The 16803-nt window shown below is 51.3% G+C and overlaps 1 protein-coding gene across 8 annotated transcripts; it reads right to left on the reverse strand.

Moving 5' to 3' along the window:
• Nucleotides 1–663: 663 nt before the first annotated feature.
• ARFGAP1 (ADP ribosylation factor GTPase activating protein 1) lies at nt 664–12874 on the reverse strand. 8 transcript variants are annotated; one of them, XM_060176085.1, is made up of 15 exons: nt 12718–12872; nt 11532–11618; nt 9631–9693; nt 9367–9476; nt 9070–9241; nt 8514–8614; nt 7830–7916; nt 7116–7212; nt 5330–5386; nt 4807–4839; nt 3911–3940; nt 2894–2950; nt 2485–2544; nt 1960–2030; nt 664–1249 (listed from the first exon to the last, which is right to left on the reverse strand). In XM_060176085.1, the coding sequence occupies exons 3-15, from the start codon at nt 9688–9690 to the stop codon at nt 907–909; spliced, it is 1278 nt and encodes a 425-aa protein (XP_060032068.1). In that variant the 5' UTR covers nt 9691–9693; nt 11532–11618; nt 12718–12872; the 3' UTR covers nt 664–906. The 8 variants fall into 8 exon arrangements, with proteins under 8 accessions (XP_060032068.1, XP_060031942.1, XP_016042434.1 ...); XM_060175959.1 differs by having other exon boundaries at nt 1960–2036; XM_016186948.2 differs by lacking the exon at nt 11532–11618 and having other exon boundaries at nt 1960–2036; nt 9631–9694; nt 12718–12874.
• Nucleotides 12875–16803: the final 3929 nt, after the last annotated feature.

The following is a 16803-nucleotide window of genomic DNA, read 5'->3' on the forward strand; positions in this document are numbered from 1 at the left end:
CCCTTCTGTGCCTCCAGAAGCCCAAGTACCTAACCAGTCCTCCAGCAGCACATGCATTAGAAATGGTCATTGGGACTTCACAGACCACCCTGGGCCTGTGTGACCTAATGGGCGACCTGTGCAGAAGGGACCCAGACAGATCTGCACACAGTACCCCATAAGCACCAGCACCAACTCATCAGCACCTCCTGTGCAGTACGTATGTCCTGCAGGCCTGATCCACAGCCCAGAAATGGCCCGGAGTAATCACACTGGTCAGTACCCACCAGAACTCACTCACCACCTCAGTCCTTACTGCACTTGGCATCCCAGGGGGCCCTGTGCCAGAAACAAAGGATACAGCTCTACGCTCCATGCCCTCCATATCCCTTCTAAAAAGGCTAGGGCTCCAGTACCAAATGAAGGCAGCATCAGTCCCACTCCTGTTTGACCTGCAAGGCAGTGCCCAGGCTGGTGCTAGGCCATATACACTGTGGCTTCTCGTCACCTTAAGCTTCTCACCTCTAGCCCAAGTGTATCGGCTGCTTGCTGGCCTGGTTCCTGCAGAGAAGCCAGTATATGGCCTGTAGCAGGACCATCCCATAATCCCCGTTTTCTTCAGAAAGGAAATAAGACACCAAACCTCAGAATGACACTTGGGGACAAACTGGTCACTGGGGCTGTGGTGGGTCTGGGGTGTTTATTGAGGGGGGGGATGGGGATGGGTGGCTCTCACAGCACTGGGAACCTCACCCCTGTGCCCAAAATCCAGAACTGCAGCTGGGCCACCACCCACCCACAAGCCTTAGAGAGCAGATGCCCCCAATCCCAGGGTCACTCCAGCATTGTCCTGTATGCTGTAAGCTGAGTCTCTCAGGTCAAGTGGAAGAGCCAGGATAAAGTGCAGACATACTGCCTGGGCTCTGGTTACCAGTCCTGGGCATCCCAGCCGTCATCGACTGGTGCAGGTGGTGGCGCTGACTTCTTAGTGGCCTTGGCTCTGCCCTCCCCACCACCACCCCAGGCCTCTCCCCCATCACTGTGGTCGCTGTTCTTGTTGTTGGATGCAGAGCCCGAGCCCCATACATCCCAGCTGTCTGAGCTCCTCTTCTCAGCTGAAGCGTCTGCACAGGTCCAGCTGTCGCTGCTTGGGGACTTGCGGGCCCTGGAGGGGTCAGTACCCCCAAATGTCTCCCAGAAGCTCTGGTCGATGGTGCTGTTCTGGGAGTTGTCTCCACCACTGTTCTGGTAGCTCTGGCCCTCTGGGGGTCTTTACAAGAGAGAAGAGATTCTGAGGGGCTCACAAAACCAAGGTCATGGTGAGGCCTTCTGCATCTCCAAAGAATGGTCCTTGGCCCTTCTCCAAGCCAGAACCCTACCCCTACCCTTGAGCACCCCACATGCCCCTAGCGACCTCCAACTATCCTACCCACAATCCCACTTTGCTCTAGAGCAGAAGACACATGGTTTCAGTGGCTCCACCTTGGAGCCAAGCAGGAGACCTGTTGGAGGGAGTCTCATCACTCTGCTGTTACCAGGCCTCCCCTACAGCCACCCCCATATGGGGGCATTTGGAGAGAACACGTGACTGAGAACAAAAGAAAACTCAGCATATCAGGCCTCTTGCTGACCACCAGATAGTTAGTTCAACAAGGCTAGACCAGTGGCTGCCCCAGTGAGTCCCTTGACAAGCTACCTCTGCTGAAACCTGTCACCAGGTAAAACACCAAGCAGCAAGCAAATGTGCCACCTGCCCATGAGAGGGTTTGGACCCACTGCCTTTCTAGGGCTGTGGAGGTCTGTGCATTGTGACCCTTGGGGCAACCATTTAAAAGGCTAAAAGGGCTGTGCCCACTCATCCCTCTCCCCTCCTGAGTGCAGCCTGCTGCTGGATCTGCCTGCCCACCCCACACGCACCCCAGTGTCGTGCAAAGAGCTTCAGGAAGGAGGGGTCCACATCAGGACAGTGGACCAACATACCTGTCTGAGGGGTCCTCTGCTCTTCCAGAAAAGAAGGTGGTAACGTCCCGCCATCCCCGACTACCAACACCCTGGACCTGCAAAGACAGGCACTGACCATGGTCCTGAGGGAGACCAGCAAAGCCAAGAGCAGATGGAGGCCAGACAGTAGCAGAGCCCCACCTCTGTCAGTGCCACCCCTCCCATCACCTGCCCTGAGTGCGCGCTGCTGGGGAGCAGGCAACACACACGCGCACTTGGCTCTAAGCCACAACAGCCCCACACATCAAGATTGGTGACACTCACCAGCAACGACAGTCAGTGGCGCAAGAACAGAAGGAAAAGAAACGACAGGTTAGTGGCCAAGACAGGTCTACTTTCTAGCTGTTTCCATATTCCTTACTGTCATTCACTGGAGCCCCTCAGTCTTGGGGGTCATGGCTGGGTTTAGGCCTAGGAGGCAGCGGGGCACTGCCCACTCCAGTGCCAGTGCCAGGAATATGGAGACTGGCTTTCAGTGTGGCTGTGACAGGAAGCCTGCCCTACCTTGAATGCCAACTGAGAAACCCCAGTGGACACATCGTCAAGAATTCTTCCCTCCTTCACCTGCGTGAAGGGAACAGCCTCGTCAGACAGAGGTGCAGACCCATGGCCACCAGCACTGGCAAGTGACCCACTGAGCCACTGCAGGAAGGACCTGAGCCCTCCAGGACCCCCATCCCAAAGCTAGGGAGAGCATGGTAAGGGTATCCTACCCAGGCTAGTCCCACGTGTGATCCTCCCTGGTGATTACTGCATCCCCCACCTTTCAAGAACAACTAGTACTGCCCCCCAGTCCCAGCCCATGAGGGTCTGGGGGAAAGGTGTAGCAGCAGCTAGAGACAGGGATGCCAAGGAGTGAAGGCTGCTCCCCAGTATGAAGGTCCCATGGGCAGGGGAGGGGGCACAACATTACCTTCTCCTGGGCAGGTTTAAGGACATTTTCATTCAGACTGTGGCCCAATTCAGAGGCCTGTGTGAGAAAGAAGTGGGGTGTCAATGGGCATTCCTAGGCAGCACTCCTACCCCAGGACACAGGCCAACATGCAAACTCCAGCTTTGTCCTCAGGCTGATAGGCACAGCTCCACCTGAACACGGTGCCCTGCGCCAGGGTAACGGCACTGCAGAGTCCCCACAGAAACTCGAAGCCAGCTGCACCGGCTGCAAGCTCACAAGAAGGGCCAGGTGTGCAGCAAGTCCACCTGACCAGCAGTCAGCACCAGGGTCTTGTAGCAGAGCCCCGAGTTCCAGTACTGACAACAGGCCACAAATGAGTGCCCCCTTGATCCCCAGATGCAGATAAACTGCTGGCTCAGAGGAAGGGACATGGCACTCAGATTGAAGCAAGGTAGGATGAGGGAGTGTCATGGTAACAGTCTTCAGGCCAGAGCTACCACAGACAAGACAAGCACTAATGAATAGTTTGAGGGAACAGCTGCATAACACAGGAAGGACTTGACCACTGTGAACAGGTTCCTCTGGGTCATTAGATCCAAGGTAGTTAAACCAGGAAATGCAGATCTTGTCAAATAGCACTAAGATTTAGGGTTCAGCCCTGGGTGAACAGCACCTCAAGTTCCAGATCACAAAGGAAAGCTGTGGTTGCACACCTCGTGCCCACTGAGTGGTCCCCAAGCTGAGTGCACAAAGGACCAAGTACCATGATCAGTTCCCTGAGCATCATGGGCGGATCAGCTGAGGTATGGGGCTCTGAGCACCATGACCAGGTTACTGAGCAGTCTGGACAGGTCACTGGTCTCTGAGCACCCATGAGAGGGTCTCCCAAGCACTGTGGAAGGATCATGGTAGCCACAGAGCACCATGGATGTGCTGATGGTCCCTGAGCATGTAAATGCACCAGCACGAGACGGGCAGCTCAGACACAGTGCTCAGCACAGGATAAGCATGCATGGAACAAGACACACGCCTTACCATCTCTGGCTGCTGCTTGGAACCCCAAAACTTTATCCAGACAGCACAGGGAGATGGGTGAGAAGAGAGGAGAGAGCAAGGCATAGGAGCAGCATTGGGCAACAGAGAAGCCTCTGAGATACATCAATTAGCCCTTTCTTATGATGCCATTCTGACAGGAGCCCTTGGAAATGACTTGGGGCCACTGAACCTGACCACTATCCACTCCCAATTTACTACGTTTTCAGAACTATGTGAGGCAGGACTCCAAAACAGGAATTTAAAAACAAATACAGAGAGCTCCCCAAGGTAGGGGCAAATTACTTCTGCAGGAAGCATCCCTTGGGCAGTGAATGTGTCCCATCGTCCTACCCACCCCCCACCACCCATCTGGGCATGAGCCTGGCCTGGGATAACTCTGTGGCACTGTCTCCTGTAGGAGTCTCCACTTCCAGCACCAGGACAGTTGTCTGAAGACTCACACCATATGGGCCTACTGGGGCTTCTGACCCTGGTTTAAAGAAAGAAAGGCACCTGAGGTCCAAGACTGTCTCCATAAAGAGAGAAGTACCAACCAGGGGCAGAACCCAGAGCCCACTGCAGAAAGGTGTCAGGTCCTCAGCAACACTGAGCTTCCCAGCAGCTGGGCATCTCTCCCTCAGCAGGAGGACCAGCTGTACAGTCTCCCCACTGTTGGGTTAGGGGCGTCTCGATTCTTCCCTAGAGGTCCTAAGTGGCAGCTGCCTTTCACCCCACCTGCCAAACCTGAAGTACCTGAAGAGACATAGCTGACATGTGAGCTCAGGACAGGCCTGTCAACAGGGAGGGCCACATGAGAGGGCAATCCAGGCCATCCCAGCACCCACCTGGCCTCAGACTGGCTGTGAGAACATGGGGACCCAAAAGTTGCCTGTTACCTTTTGACTTGCTTGGGTTCCAAACTTCGTTGCCTGAAACACAAAAAGAAGGCTTTTCAAATAAGTGCCCTTCCTGCAGCCCAGTCTGTGCTTCAAGGGAGCAGAAGAATGCTCAGGTCTAAGTGGGCTCTTGATGCGGCAAAGCATTTGTGCTCACCATACCAGCTATGGCCTGCCCCAAAACAACCTCTATCACATGAGCTTTGGCAGTCACAACCCTCCCCCCCAGCACCCAGGTCAACCTCTCCCCTCGTTCTGGATGGTTTTTGTTGTTGTTTTTTCCCCTGGCACTTGCCCAAATCTCCAACAGGAGCTCAAGCCCATTCCCACTCTCCACTGGAGGTCCTGACAAAAATCCCCAAATCCAGGCATGAAAGAGGAAATCCAGAATGCCAAAGAGACAAGATAAGGCCTGGGTCATGGGCGGGCAGCCCCTGGTCTGTGTAGGCCCACTGCCCCTGTAGCTGGGACCCTCTCTGGACCACAGTTTAGCCTGGCAGGTGCAGGTAGGGAGGCAACTTACACCCTCCTTGGCTGCAGACGCAAACTTGCTGGCTCCAGAAGTGAAGCTGCTCCAGCCCTAGAAGGAAGCAGAGAAATGGTTACATCAGCCAGAAGACTCAGGCGCTTTCAGATCTACTTCTGCACCAAGTTCATAAGGAAAGACATTTTTTAAAAATATTTTTTTTAATATTTATTTATTTTCCCTTTTGTTACCCTTGTTTTTTATTGTTGCTATAGTTGTTACTGTTGTTATTGATGTCGTCGTTGTTAGATAGGACAGAGAGCAATGGAGAGAGGAGGGGAAAACAGAGAGGGGGAGAGAAAGATAAGACACCTGCAGGCCTGCTTCACCACTTGTGAAGTGACTCCTCTGCAAGTGAGGAGCTGGGGGCGTGAACTGGGATCCTTACGCCAGTCCTTGGGGTTTATGCTACATGCACTTAACCCGCTGCACTACCGCCCAACTCCCAAGAAAAGACATTTTTATAGTGGCCCATTCTGAAGCCCATAACCTTGTTTTCTAGCATGTTCGTTCCTGTAATGGGTGCCTGTCACATGGAGGCTGGTTCCACCTCCCTCACAGGACTCAAAAGAGTCAGACCTGTAGCAGGCTGGGACCACAGTCTGGTCCTCCTGCTAACCTGCTTCCCATCTGGAGCCTGACACCCACTCTGAACCAAGGCTGGCTAGCTGGGGTGGGTGGGCCTTTCTCTCTAGCTTAAGCTAGAGGCTGCCATCCCCCCCCCCCCCCCCCCGGCCACCAACATGGGGTAAAGCTATCTTGGAAGAAAAAGGCCCCGTGCAGGCTCAGTAGTAGACTTTCCATCTTCCACCAATGAAGCCCTGGGCTCAATCCTAGGCACTACATGAAATCAACAAAGGCAAAATGAGTCAAAACTCTGTGACTGGTGGAATGATGCTTTGTGCTTATGCATGTTCTCTCTCCTCTCTCATGAAAGAGTAAAATAAAAGACAGAGCCAGGGAGGTAGTTCAACAGGAGAGCAAATATGCTAGAGACTCTTGAGTCTGATCTCTGACACCATGTAAACTCTGATTTGATTGGTCAGGGGACCTAAACCAGAATCAGGTCCTTTTGGAAATGACTCAGTGAGAATTTCTCCTTTTGCTGAGAATGAACGTTGCAGAAGGGGGCACATGAAGACATGAAAACACCACATTCCTAGTGGGGACTTGGAGCTAAATGAATTCCTATTCAGCAGTCTTCAGGCTAAAACTGTGCTTTTCTCCCTGAAGGAGTCACAATAAACCCCTTCAATAATAGGAAGTGAGAGCAGCCTCCCCACATTCACCAGATAATATCATCATCATCGTCATCGTCACTGTTGTCATTATCATACCAGAAACCTGCTTAGCTCTGGTTTACGGTAGTGTAGGGATTGGACCAGGGACTTTGGAGCCTCAGACGTGACTGTCTCTTTGCATAACCATTACGCTATGTACCCTTGCTCACTAGATCTTTTTTTATATAAATTTGGATTTTTAAAATATTTATTTATTTCTGGACAGAGACAGAGAAATTGAGAGGGGAGACAGAGAAGGAAGAGAGACAGACAGACACCTGCAGCCCTGCCTCACCACTGGTGAAGCTTTCCCTCTGCGGGTGGGGACCAGAGGCTTGAGCCTGGGTCCTTGTGCACTGTAATGTGAGTGCTTAACCAGGTGTGCCAGATCTGTTCAATGCACTGGACCCAGAGTGTCTCAGGGTGAAGAAAACTTAAAGCATCTGCAAGTAGAGGCACTAGAGCCCCAATCCTGCCTGCAGGAGCCTTGCGATAACCCTCACCGAGTAAAGAGACGACATGGCGTTGTTGAGGAAGTCGTCCTCTCTCTTCTGAGGTGGCACAGTATTCCCAAACCCTATGTAGCGGTTCTCTTGGGCCCTAATGGGGAAATATAAGCAGTAGCTTCAGAAAACCTCTAGGACAGGCCAGAACACAGTAAGAACAGGGTGGGGGGGAGGTCACAGCAAAGGGTCAGGCTTTGTCCTCATGACAAAGACCCCCAGCAACCAACAATAGGTTACTGCAGGAAACATTCCAAGTGTTTAATGTGAGCTTTGGGGACAAAAAGCCATTCACAGGGGCCAGGAGAGAGCTCACCCAGTAGAGCCTGTGCTTAATTATATCTAAGGCCATGGGTCTGAGTCCTGGTACAACATGACAGTACCATGTATGGTAGAATGGTGTAATGGTGATGCACCCCACCATGTGAAATTAAAAAATGAATGAGAAAGTCAGCCTGAAAGTGATGGAGCCATGTACTGCAAGGCCCTACGCAGAACAAGTAAAACAAAGGCACTGATGGGTCAGGCAGATTCTAGGAAGGTGACTATATTCTTCCGAGCATTAGGGTTTCCCTCCAGTCAACATTCCTATTCCAGATCACCCACAGCTCTGCAGAATTTGCTCACAGAGAGGTGGTGGCCCAGTCCCCCACTCCTTGGGCAACCCTGCCTCAGGGACTGTCTCCCCATACATCAGGTCACTCCAGGCCTCACCCCTGGTAGGAGCCCAGGTCATCATTCAGCCAGTCCTCAAAAGCCTTGTCGGAGGAGGCAGTAGAGTTCTGTGGCTGGCCAGAGGCCCTAAAACAGAATCAAGGGTCAGTGTAGGGAACAGAGATCCAGGGAGCTGGGTAGGCCTCAGGTAACTTCTTGTCATATCTGGGCACCTCCAGTATAAAACTGATGAGGCCAGACTAGCCTGTAGCTCCTCCCAGAAGCCAGCATACAGACACCCTTCACCTCTTGGAGGTCACAGGAGTGTCACACTAGCCCAGGAGGCTGAGACAAGAATAGTGGACAGTGGTCTAGGGGCGCAGACAAAGCAATAACAGTAGGGATCTATGAGGACTAGGTGGCTGGGCACCACATTTAACACAGTCCTCCTCTATGGCTGTCACACTGCAACACCCAGTAGGACAGAGTATCTAATATGGGGCTTGGCTGGACATGGGTACACAGGCTGTCTCATATGGGAGACAAGCCCTCGACCCCACATCTATGCTTACCAGATAAATTTCTGTCTCAGGTTTGTACTGTTTCAGCAAGTAAAAAAGATGTTTTCCCAAATGACTTTGGATACCAATTCACAACTAGAGCTGGCACCTAAGAGTGCAAGGACCCTGAGCTATAGCTAAAATTGGGGAGTACACAGCAGGAACAGATGGGAGGGGCAGCTACCGGTGGGCTGTGGATGTCAGAGTCCTGGGTTGGGGTGGGGTCCAGTTCTGTGCAGGTGATGACTCCAGAGACCATTCTCTGCCTTCAGCCAAAGTGGCTACCTGGCAAAGGGGCAGAAGTGAGAGTGCAATAAGAGTCTCAAGGACACAAGAGCCAGAGACACAGTTGTGGGGACCATCTACAAGCATGCTCCAGGACATCCCCACATAGCTCCTGGCTCAGAAGTCCCAATCTGATCATGTGACCTGTAGTGTCAGTGAGCCCCTGGACAAGTGTGGCCTCAACTCCAAATGCCAGAGAACCTGTAGGTTCAGACAGGACACCTCTTTTGGTGTGGCTCTCAGGAGTGTTTTGACAAGATGTATTAGAAGTGCTTGGACTCCACATTCTCCCTGGGTTGTGGAGAAAGGCCTAGTCTTCACTCCTGTCAACTACAGACCGTGTCTCCCTCCAGGCAGAATGCAATTGAGTTGAATGTCCTGACTGTGGTGGGCTCCAAGCCTCAGGGGTATACTGGGACCCACAGACGAATCTTGATGGGGTGGCCCATCTCTACCTGGTCCCTAAAGAGGGCTGCAGCCTTGCTGTTGTACTTGTCCTGCAGAGACCAGCAGGGATCATAGTCCTCCTGGGACTCTAGGAACTCTCGGAACTTGCCGTTTCCACCAGCTTTCATCTTCTCCAGCTCGATGTCCTTCCACTTGTCCATGGTAACAGACCGCACAAAGCTAGAAGTTAGGGAGCAGACCAATGAACCTGTGTGGTGTCTGGAAGACCAAGGAACCTGTGGTGTCTCATCAAATGTGAACCGGATGCTCTCACACATGCCACATGGCAGGACAGCAGCACTCACCTGAGATGTACTCCAAGCCCACGGTGCTTTCCCGAGCATTCCAAGCAGATCCAGATGCCATACGTCACACTCACCCACTGGGGGTTGAAGGCACCGCATTCAAAGCACACCTGCAAAGAGGGCCACACACAGCTCAGACAGATGAGCCCCACAGAGTAGTGCCCAGGGGTGAAGTTACTGGGAGACCCACAGAGATAGGGGGAATATATAACTCCAGGAAACTCCCACTCCCCTCACCAAAAAGTATCAAGCGACAGTGCTTACATTGTTTTCATCCTGCACTCTGACTTCCTTAAGAACTTTCCTGGTCCTTGGGCTGGCCATGGTACTGCAGAGGAGGAAACAAACTTCATAAAATCACCTTAGGAGAATGTGCAGAAGTCAGGTTTGCGAGCAATCTGCTGAGTTGCTCGAAGACACATGGTGCTGTTGCTGACTGCAGCCTATCCTCCACTCTAAGAACAAGAGGGTTGGGGTCCCCAGGCCAGTGGCAACACAATTAACAGGGGTAATATGTAACTACTGGTGTCCTTCACTTAAGCACTTCATACCTCCCAGATTGCAAAATCTAGAAAAAGTCCTTTTAATGGCAATCAGAACAAGGAGTGGACTGTACAGAACAGACACCCAAGAGGACCCCACAGCAGATGTGGACAGGAAACCTCCACAAACAGGGACTCGTGTTCCCAGGGCTCCACTCCCTGGTCCCCAGTTCAGTGAAGGGAGATCCCTGGCTGATGTATGAAGAGACCGGAGGAAAAGTCTGCAGGCACAGCAGGTCCTTTGTGGAACCAATGTGAAGGATGAAGGTGACAGAATAGTATGGCCACAGTGTGGCCGGAAGATGAAGATAATGACTGAAGCTGGAGCAGGGGTGAGTGCCAAGTTATGACACTGCCGTGAGTGACTCCCTCATTTCTGAACACACCACTGCTGACTGGTCTCCCTTACCAGCCAAGCACTAAGCATTGTTCCTCTCCTCTTATGAGGCACTTCCTGACTCACATGGCAGACGAGTCCCCTGAGAACACCTGAGGCTCTCACCCTTCTGTGGGGCACATCCACACTGCCCACTTTGCACCTTCACTGCTGTGCTTAAGAAACTGTTTCCATGAGTTTTGGTTTTAGTGGTGCAACTGATGTAGTTCAAACCTATAGAGGACTCTGCCCTGAGTGTCACCTTTAGTCCTACATGCAGAATTGAGTGACCTACTAAGAAGCACCTCGTAAACCTGAAGTCCTTAGCTCCTAACATTTCCCTAGTGCCTGTTTTTATTTTATTTAGATCACTTTACTGGGCAGATGTTGATTTACAATACTTGTAATTACAGAAATAAGTCTTTGTCTTTTGTAGTAATACAAACAAAACCAAGAGTTCTTACCCTCACCCCCACCCTGAGCTGTCTGCACTGAGTGAGAAGACACAAAAACCACCTGTCACAAGTGACTGTCCTTGCCCTGAACATCTCCTGCCCCACAGTACTGAAGATGGTGTGCAGACAAATACTTTTAGAGAGGCATGGGGTTGAGAGGTGGTCCTAAGCTCACATACTTGTGTCATGAGGCCAAAGGGCTCACAGCCACCTCCTGCCCCAGTGGAGCTTTTCTTTTTTAAATTTTCTATTTATAAAAAGGAAACTATGACAAAACCATAGGATAAGAGGGGTACAGCTTTGCACAATTCCCACCACCAGACCTCTGTATACCAACCCCTCCCCTCCCTGATAGCTTTCCTATTCTTTATCCCTCTGGGAGTATGGACCCAAGGCCTTTGTGGGATGCAGAATGTGGAAGGTCTGGCTTCTGTAATTGCTTCCCCACTGAACATGGGCATTGACAGGTTGATCCATACTCCCAGCCTGTCTGTCTCTCTCTTTCCCTAGTGGGGAAGGGCTCTGGGGAAGCGGAGCTCATTGGAGCTTTTCTGCAATCCTGTGTCCTGCTAAAGAAAGAACTGAGCTGCCAGCACAGGTTCAAGTTCAGGAAACAAGACACAAACAAGGGTCAGAAACAGAGTAAGCCTACGAAACAGAGGGGACACCTGGAGATCCACCAAGAAATCTGTGAAAAGATTTAAAAGGAATTCCCCTCCTGGAGCACTTTTGGATATGAGAAGTTTGTGGTTCTCTGAAACGCTATACTTAAGTCTTGAAAACAAAGCCTTAACTTTCAAAACTGCAAGTATGGTTTATCTTGACAACTTGTCCAAGAACTCCTGTGTTAACGCTCGAAAACACAGTCAGAAGCAGTACCTTTGGATGACATTTTCCAGTCAATATTGACCCCAGCAGGGTGCTGCTTCTAGATTCACTAAGCCACTGCTAGCCAGGGTTTGTCTTTATTTTTATTTATTTATTTACCAAAACACTGATCAGCTCTGGCTTATGGTGGTGCAGGGAACTGAAAAATGTGCTCATTTAGTGTGTAGACCGTTATGCCAGGTACCCCCGACCTCTGCGTACTAGGGCTTTGGAGTTTCAGATATGAGTCTCTTTGCATAACCATTATGGTGTCTCCCAGCCCTCCAGTGCTTTCTCTACACCTAAGGTTATTAAAAGGGGTGGCCAAAGTCCCCAGGGCTATTATACAATTGGCAGGTACAAACAGTAACTGATTTTCTCAGAAATGAGGTGAAGCACTCAGAGGTCGGCGGTATCCCGCTCCCAAAGAACAGATCACCTCTGGTTTCTGTAGTCTTAGGAAGGGGGGGGGGGGGACCGCTACTACTTGGGCCATTATCGCAGCCCCTGCTGGCATGTCATAGATGGGATAACGGTGATGTTAGGCCTATACACTAAATGAGCACATTTTTTAAAAACTGGAGGTTTGCAATTCAGCCGTTTAAGGGGGCAATCACAAAGGACAGTGCTCCCGAAAACGACACCAATGGGGGTGGGGGTGCACAGGGAACCACTGTTAAGTCGCCTCTGGGTTTTTTCTTCCCCAGGATATTGTCCACGTCAAAGGGTGAGAAGGAAGGTGACTGAAGCTGAGTACATGGTTTCTGGTGAGACAGCCCCCCCCCCAAAACCCTCCTGATTGGAACCCTCTCCTTACACGACCGCACCTTGCGTCCAGGCTGGTCTGGGCCCAGGGGGCTCTGGAGGGAAAGAGCTGCAGGGCAAGCTCGCCTCGCGGAGGGATGAGGATGCAGGACCCTAAGTAGGGGTGCATCATTGGCGCTGGAGAAGCTGGGGGTGCGGCAGAGTGGGAGGCGTGCACGGGTAGAGCCGGGAGTGAGCAGCCGAGAAGCGGGGGCTCTGCGGGGGCGACCGCAGAGGGGACCCGCAGACCAGCGGGGACAACGGGGGCGCCTCCGAGTATGGAGAGCGCAGCTTCGGGGACGCTTACCCGTCAGGAGAGGGTCGCGCCGGTCGGGTCGTATCCGGCGGGCCGGGCTAGGAGGGTAGGACGGGTCGGGCGGGGGTCGCACCTATCCGCGCTACACTGAGGACGCGCGGGCCGCCCACCCCGCCGCCACCAGCTTCCGGCTACGTTACCGCCGCAAAGCATCCTGGAGCCAGGGGCGGGACTTCCGTCTTTGTGTCACTCGGAAAAGCGGCCCCGCCCCAATCGCCATGGAGACGCATCACGTAGCTGGTTCCGCTGCGACGTGGCGGGATCCCCCTACTAAGGTCCCGGTGTCAGACAAGCAATTGACAGAGTTTTCGGATTCGAACTCGGGGCAAAGGAACCTGCAGTTACCTGAAAAGCCGGAGAAGAGGGCCGGTCACCTCCCTGTAGGAGCCGTTGCCTTTAGCAAGGACATTCCCAGCCTAAACTGATTCTCAAGGTCCGAGTGGACTCTCCCCCTCGCCCTTGGTTCGCACCCCAGCACCCGCGGAGTCCCAGGATCCCGACCCGTTGGGCGGTGGAGGACCGACCGGCGTAACCCTGGAGGAGTGACCGAGACACAGCTCAGACAGTGCAGAACTGTCGCACAAAGCTGTCACACACTGGTGTTCACAGCCTCATTTATGCAGGAATCGCCCATAGAGGTGCAGAAGTTTCAGGCACCGGTGTCATGTGCAGGTATGGAGCACAGCCTGGCTGAGCATATGCCTCAGCCAAATTGCAAAGCAGCTTGAAAATATCATTAGAATTCCAAATAAGTGAAAACACGACCAGACAGAAATGTCCTAAGGGGGTGTAATTGTGAGTGGCTTGTGCTTGTCTGTGTAGTACACATATTCAACATTATGTAATCCCTGGACAGATCATGTAGAAGCATTTTTGTTGAGGTCCAATTTGCATTCAACATAGTGTAGAAGTAAATGAGTTTTGATAAGCTTTGTGCGATTGAAAAAATATATATATCAATGATAGAGGAGCGAGAGAACCGAAGCACCACTCTAAAATATATTACCCTGGGGGTTAAACTCAGGACATTGTGCCTGAAAGTGTAGAACTTTAACCATTGTGCCACTTCCCATGTCACACTAATGTGATCTTGACCACAACCCTTTAGGGAGCATTTTAACCACAAGAAACCGCTTTGCTCATCCACTCACATGTTGAGTACTGAAGTAATTTCTAAAATTGACTATCAATAATGAATAAAGCTGACCTGAAATCATATACAAGTCTTTTATGGGCATATTGTCTTTAATTCTCTTGAATAATTACCTAGAAGTAAAATTGTGAGTGGTGGACTAGTTGTGTGCTGGACTTGCCAAAATGGTTGTACCATGGTATAGTCCCATCAACCAGATGAGAGTTTCTGTTACTTTACAATTTTGTCAACACTTTTTATCACAGTCAGCCTGGTGGTTACAAAGTGGTGTCCATTAAAGTTTGATTTTTCCCATTTCTTTCTACATTTTAAAAAATATTTATTTCCTTTTGTTGCCCTTGTTATATTGTTGTAGTTATTATTGTTGTTGTTACTGATGTCATCGTCGTTGACTAGGACAGAGAGAAATGGAGAGGAGGGGAAGACAGAGGGGGAGAGAAAGACAGACACCTGCAGAACTGCTTCATCGCCTGTGAAGCGACTCCCCTGCAGGTGGGGAGATGGGAGCTCGAACTGGGATCCTTATGCCTGTCCTTGCACTTTGCACCACCTGCGCTTAACCTGCTGCACTTAACCCGCTGTGCTACCGCCCGACTCCCCTCTTTCAACATTTTTGTTAACACTTTTTATCACAGTTAACCTGATGGTTGTAAAGAAGTGACACCATTGGTCCAGAAGGTGGCACAGTGGATAAAGCATTGGACTCTCAAGCGTGATGTCATGAGTTCAGTCCTCAGCAGCACATATACCAGAGTGATATCTGTTCTTCCTTTCTCTCCCCCTATTTTTCTCATAAATAAAATAGATCTAAAAAAAAAAAGTGACACCACTTCTGGTGGCCATTTTTCCCTTTCTTTTTTCTTCTTTATTTGAAATGACAGAGAGAAATTGAGAGGGGATTGGGAGATAGAGATGAAGGTGTACAAAGACACCTGTAGTGCTTGCCTCACCACTTGTGAAGCCTCCCCCTGCAGGTGGGGAGAGGGGGTTTGAGCATGGGTCTTTGCGCATGGTAACATACACACTTAACCAGGTGTACCACCACCCCCTTCTTTTCTCTCACTTTTTTTCTTGCTGCCAGAGCTTCACTGGGGTTTTGTGCCAAGTGCTTTTTAAAAATTATTTATTTTTTCCCTTTTGTCGCCCTTATTGTTTTATTGTTGTTGTTACTGATGTCATTGTTTGATAGGACAGAGAGAAATGGAGAGAAGCGGGGAAGACAGAGAGGGGGAGAGAAAGATAGACACCTGCAGACCTGCTTCACTGCCTGTGAAGCGACTCCTCTACAGGTGGGAAGCCAGGGGCTGGAACCAGGATCCTTATGCCGGTCCTTGCGCTTTGTGGAGCTTTTTTTTTTTTTTCCAGGTAGGGGGTGAAGGGCAAAGATGGGGAGAGAGCTACAAAAAGGAGAAGAGATACCATAGCACTGCTTCACTGCTCTCTGCCCATCTCTGAACCATCTCTGACCCCCCCCAATTACATTTTAATTTGCATTTCCCTCTCCTGGTGGTTGGAAACTTTCCTTCCTGGCAACTTCAGCCTGCCCAGTGCCCAGCCAAGAACTAACATCCTCTAGCAGCTGGAGGAGACCCTCAGGATGAGTTATCAGTCCTTGTAGAGTTCTGGCATTCACAGAAATAGTGAGGGCTCAGTATTGTAAGTGGGACACCAAAAGGATCTACAGGAATGGCAACATGATGGTAGAAATTTCAGCACAATCCTGGATGGTCAGGACTGTGTCTACTGTGTCTGTGAGTGAACGTGTGGATGTGCAGGCTGAGTAAGTCTCAAGGAGGGTCCAGGGCAGTGTAGGAGGTGCTTCACAGGAGGCTTTCTGGAAAAGTGGGCATCGAGGGGCTGTGCTGTCACCCTGGATAGTCAGGGCAGACTCAGCAGTACTGGGCATCAGTCCAGTTGCTCTGTAAAGAGGGGTCTCCTGGTGGTCGGGTGGTAGCACAGCAGGTTAAGCACACGTGGCTTGAAGTGTAAGGACTGGCATAAGAATTTGGGTTCGAGCCCCTGGCTCCCCACCTGTTGGCAGGGGGGATCCTCTTTGCAAGCGGTGAAGCCGGTCTGCAGGTGTCTATCTTTCTCTCCCCCTCTGTCTTCCCCTCCTCTCTTGACTTCTCTCTGTCCTATTCAATAGCAACAACAGCAATGCAACAATAACATTAACAACAAGGGCAACAGGAAGGGCAACAAAAATGGGAAAAATGGTCTCCAAGAGCAGTGGATGTGTCGAGCTGAGCACCAGCAATAACCCTGGAGGCAAAAAAAAGGGGGGCCTCCCATCCTGCATTCCATCCCCCCAAGCCTTGAGAGGGAGGGGACTGAGAGGATGAGAAATACAGAGATACTTTATTAAGAACTGGCAAACTGTCTGTAGCCTTAGAGAGAGAGAGAGAACTGGAGCTGGAGGTGGGAAAATAAGGGTTGGGTCTGGGCTTCAGGCAGGGCCGAGGTGGGTTGGGAGGTGGAGACTCTGAGCTCCTAGGAAGGTAAATGCTATTCAGACCGGCACCAAGGGCAGCTGCTCAGGTCCCTGCACTTTTTAGCTACTGAGTTGCTTTGTGGAGACCCTTCCTCAACCTGAAGTCCTTGCACACCAATTGGTGCAGATACCTCCCTCCTACCCCCAGCTCTGCTCGATGGATCCTGCAGCTGCCTGGGATAGCCTGCTCCAGCCCTTGTGAGTGGGGAGCCTGTGCCCCCCTCCCCCCCCCCCCCCAGTCTGCGAGAGCATGGAGGTAACTATCATGGTTCCAGCACAAAACAAGGGGGCCAGCACAAAACAAAATCCTTGGATTCAGAGACAATTGATGCTGCTCTCTGAGCATCTCAGGTTGTGGGTATCAGAGTGAAACCTGGTAGTTATTCACAAGCCAGATGGGGTGCATGTTTGGTGGTTGAATATGAGTGTGTGT

Source organism: Erinaceus europaeus, chromosome 1 (assembly GCF_950295315.1).
Source record: "Erinaceus europaeus chromosome 1, mEriEur2.1, whole genome shotgun sequence".
In the NCBI taxonomy this organism is placed as follows: domain Eukaryota; kingdom Metazoa; phylum Chordata; class Mammalia; order Eulipotyphla; family Erinaceidae; genus Erinaceus; species Erinaceus europaeus.